The sequence below is a fragment of the Trichechus manatus genome, unplaced genomic scaffold (genome assembly GCF_000243295.1).
Source record: "Trichechus manatus latirostris isolate Lorelei unplaced genomic scaffold, TriManLat1.0 scaffold00020, whole genome shotgun sequence".
Taxonomy (NCBI): Eukaryota; Metazoa; Chordata; class Mammalia; order Sirenia; family Trichechidae; genus Trichechus; species Trichechus manatus.
Genome location: NW_004443956.1, coordinates 10,422,349 through 10,423,905, shown reverse-complemented (window position 1 = coordinate 10,423,905; position 1,557 = coordinate 10,422,349). Strand labels below are relative to the sequence as shown.

The 1,557-nt window shown below is 36.0% G+C and overlaps 1 protein-coding gene across 4 annotated transcripts in view; it reads right to left on the bottom strand.

Annotated features, from left to right (window-relative positions):
* Nucleotides 1-1,557, bottom strand: part of SUCLG2 (succinate-CoA ligase GDP-forming subunit beta) — a 363,960-nt gene that overhangs the window by 258,760 nt on the left and 103,643 nt on the right. For all 4 annotated transcript variants that reach the window (XM_004372727.3, XM_023727935.1, XM_023727936.1 and 1 more), the window contains exon 2: nt 1,121-1,262. In XM_004372727.3, the coding sequence (XP_004372784.2) occupies nt 1,121-1,262 (142 nt within the window). The remainder of the gene's footprint in view (nt 1-1,120; nt 1,263-1,557) is intronic.

The following is a 1,557-nucleotide window of genomic DNA, read 5'->3' as shown; positions in this document are numbered from 1 at the left end:
TAACTGCTTCCACTGTTGCAGGTGAAGTATGCTAACTGTTCCAAAGTCCAGATCTATGCTATCCAATATGGTAGCCACTAGCCACATGTGACTACTAGGCACCTGAAATGTGGCTAGTCTGAATTGAGATGTGCTGGAGATGTGAAATGTAAACTAGATTTGCAAAGACTTAGGACAAACAAAAAAAAAAAGAATGTAAAATAGCCCATTGATTTTTTTTTTTTTTTTAATATTAAGTATATACTGAAATGATGGTATTTTGGATATATTAGTGTAAATAAAATCTATTGTTAAAATTAATTTCACTTGTTTCTTTTTACTTTTCCTAATGTGACTATGGAAAAATTTAAAAATACAAATGTGCCTCACATAATATTTCTTTTGGACAGTGCTGATACAGACTGATAAGAGAGTGTGTGGGCCCCCAGAGGAATACTCACTGAAAAAGCAGGACCCAAATCCTAATTTTTCAATCTATAACTAAGGAAACTGGTTAGATTTTCAACCATGTAACAGGTAGTTTACACGTGTACACTCTCCATTAAAGACTCACAACAGTCGGGGAGATAAACACTATTAGTCTTGATCTACAGATAAGGAAACTGAACTGCAGAAAGGGGAAGGCACTTACACAAAGTTACAGAGCTGGTAATGGAGGGCAAAACACTGACCCAAACTCAACTTGACTTTAAAACGCACGCTCTTTGCTTTGTTCTCCCCCAGTCACTCAGAGGGAACTCTCACCATATTCTAAAAAGCTAAAAGAAGGATGCCAAGTCTCTGGTCTGGGTTATCCTACAATGAGCTTGCCATTGACACTCTATATCCTTCATCCATATTTCCCCCAGCCACTGAACCACAGATGAGAGAGCTGGCTTAAATGGTGACTAGACAAACTCAGAAAAATGACTGTGGAGTGACATCCCATATGCTGCTATTTCCTGTGAAATAGTAAGTTTTTCTAATTGGGCTTTTTTGGCTTTTTTCTATTCAAAGTTCTCAATTGCATCTGTCACTATTAGTATAAGCCACTAATTATGCTTCATAACTAGTGGGAGACTGCTACCTGTGAATTCACTAATTTGGGAAAGTGTATTTCAGCTGTTATTAATTAGCTTACTTAGTCTCTTAGCTGCCTCGAGAGCTTCATTCGCAGTGTCTGCCACAAAGAATCTTTGAACTTTCACTCCGTTGTCAGACATCAGTTTCTTGCTCTGGTATTCCTGCAGGTTCAGCCATCTTCGAGAGGTTAACTGAAATGCCTAGAGAAATTGGAAGAGAGGGGAACAGCATTGATTAATAATAGGAAAAATAACAGTCAACCTATATGGCCAGTTTCATAGGTACCTTCAACGGGTAATCATTAACACAGATTTTAGAGAGGCAAAAAGAAAGCAAATCTATAGAAATTTTTCATACTTAACTATTTTTTTAAATAAAAAATTTTAAGGACACTTACGATGAACATATCTAATGTCACTAAACTGTAAATGTGAAGATTATTGAAATGGCAAACATTTTTTACCTATATATATTTACAATTTAAAAAGTGTATAT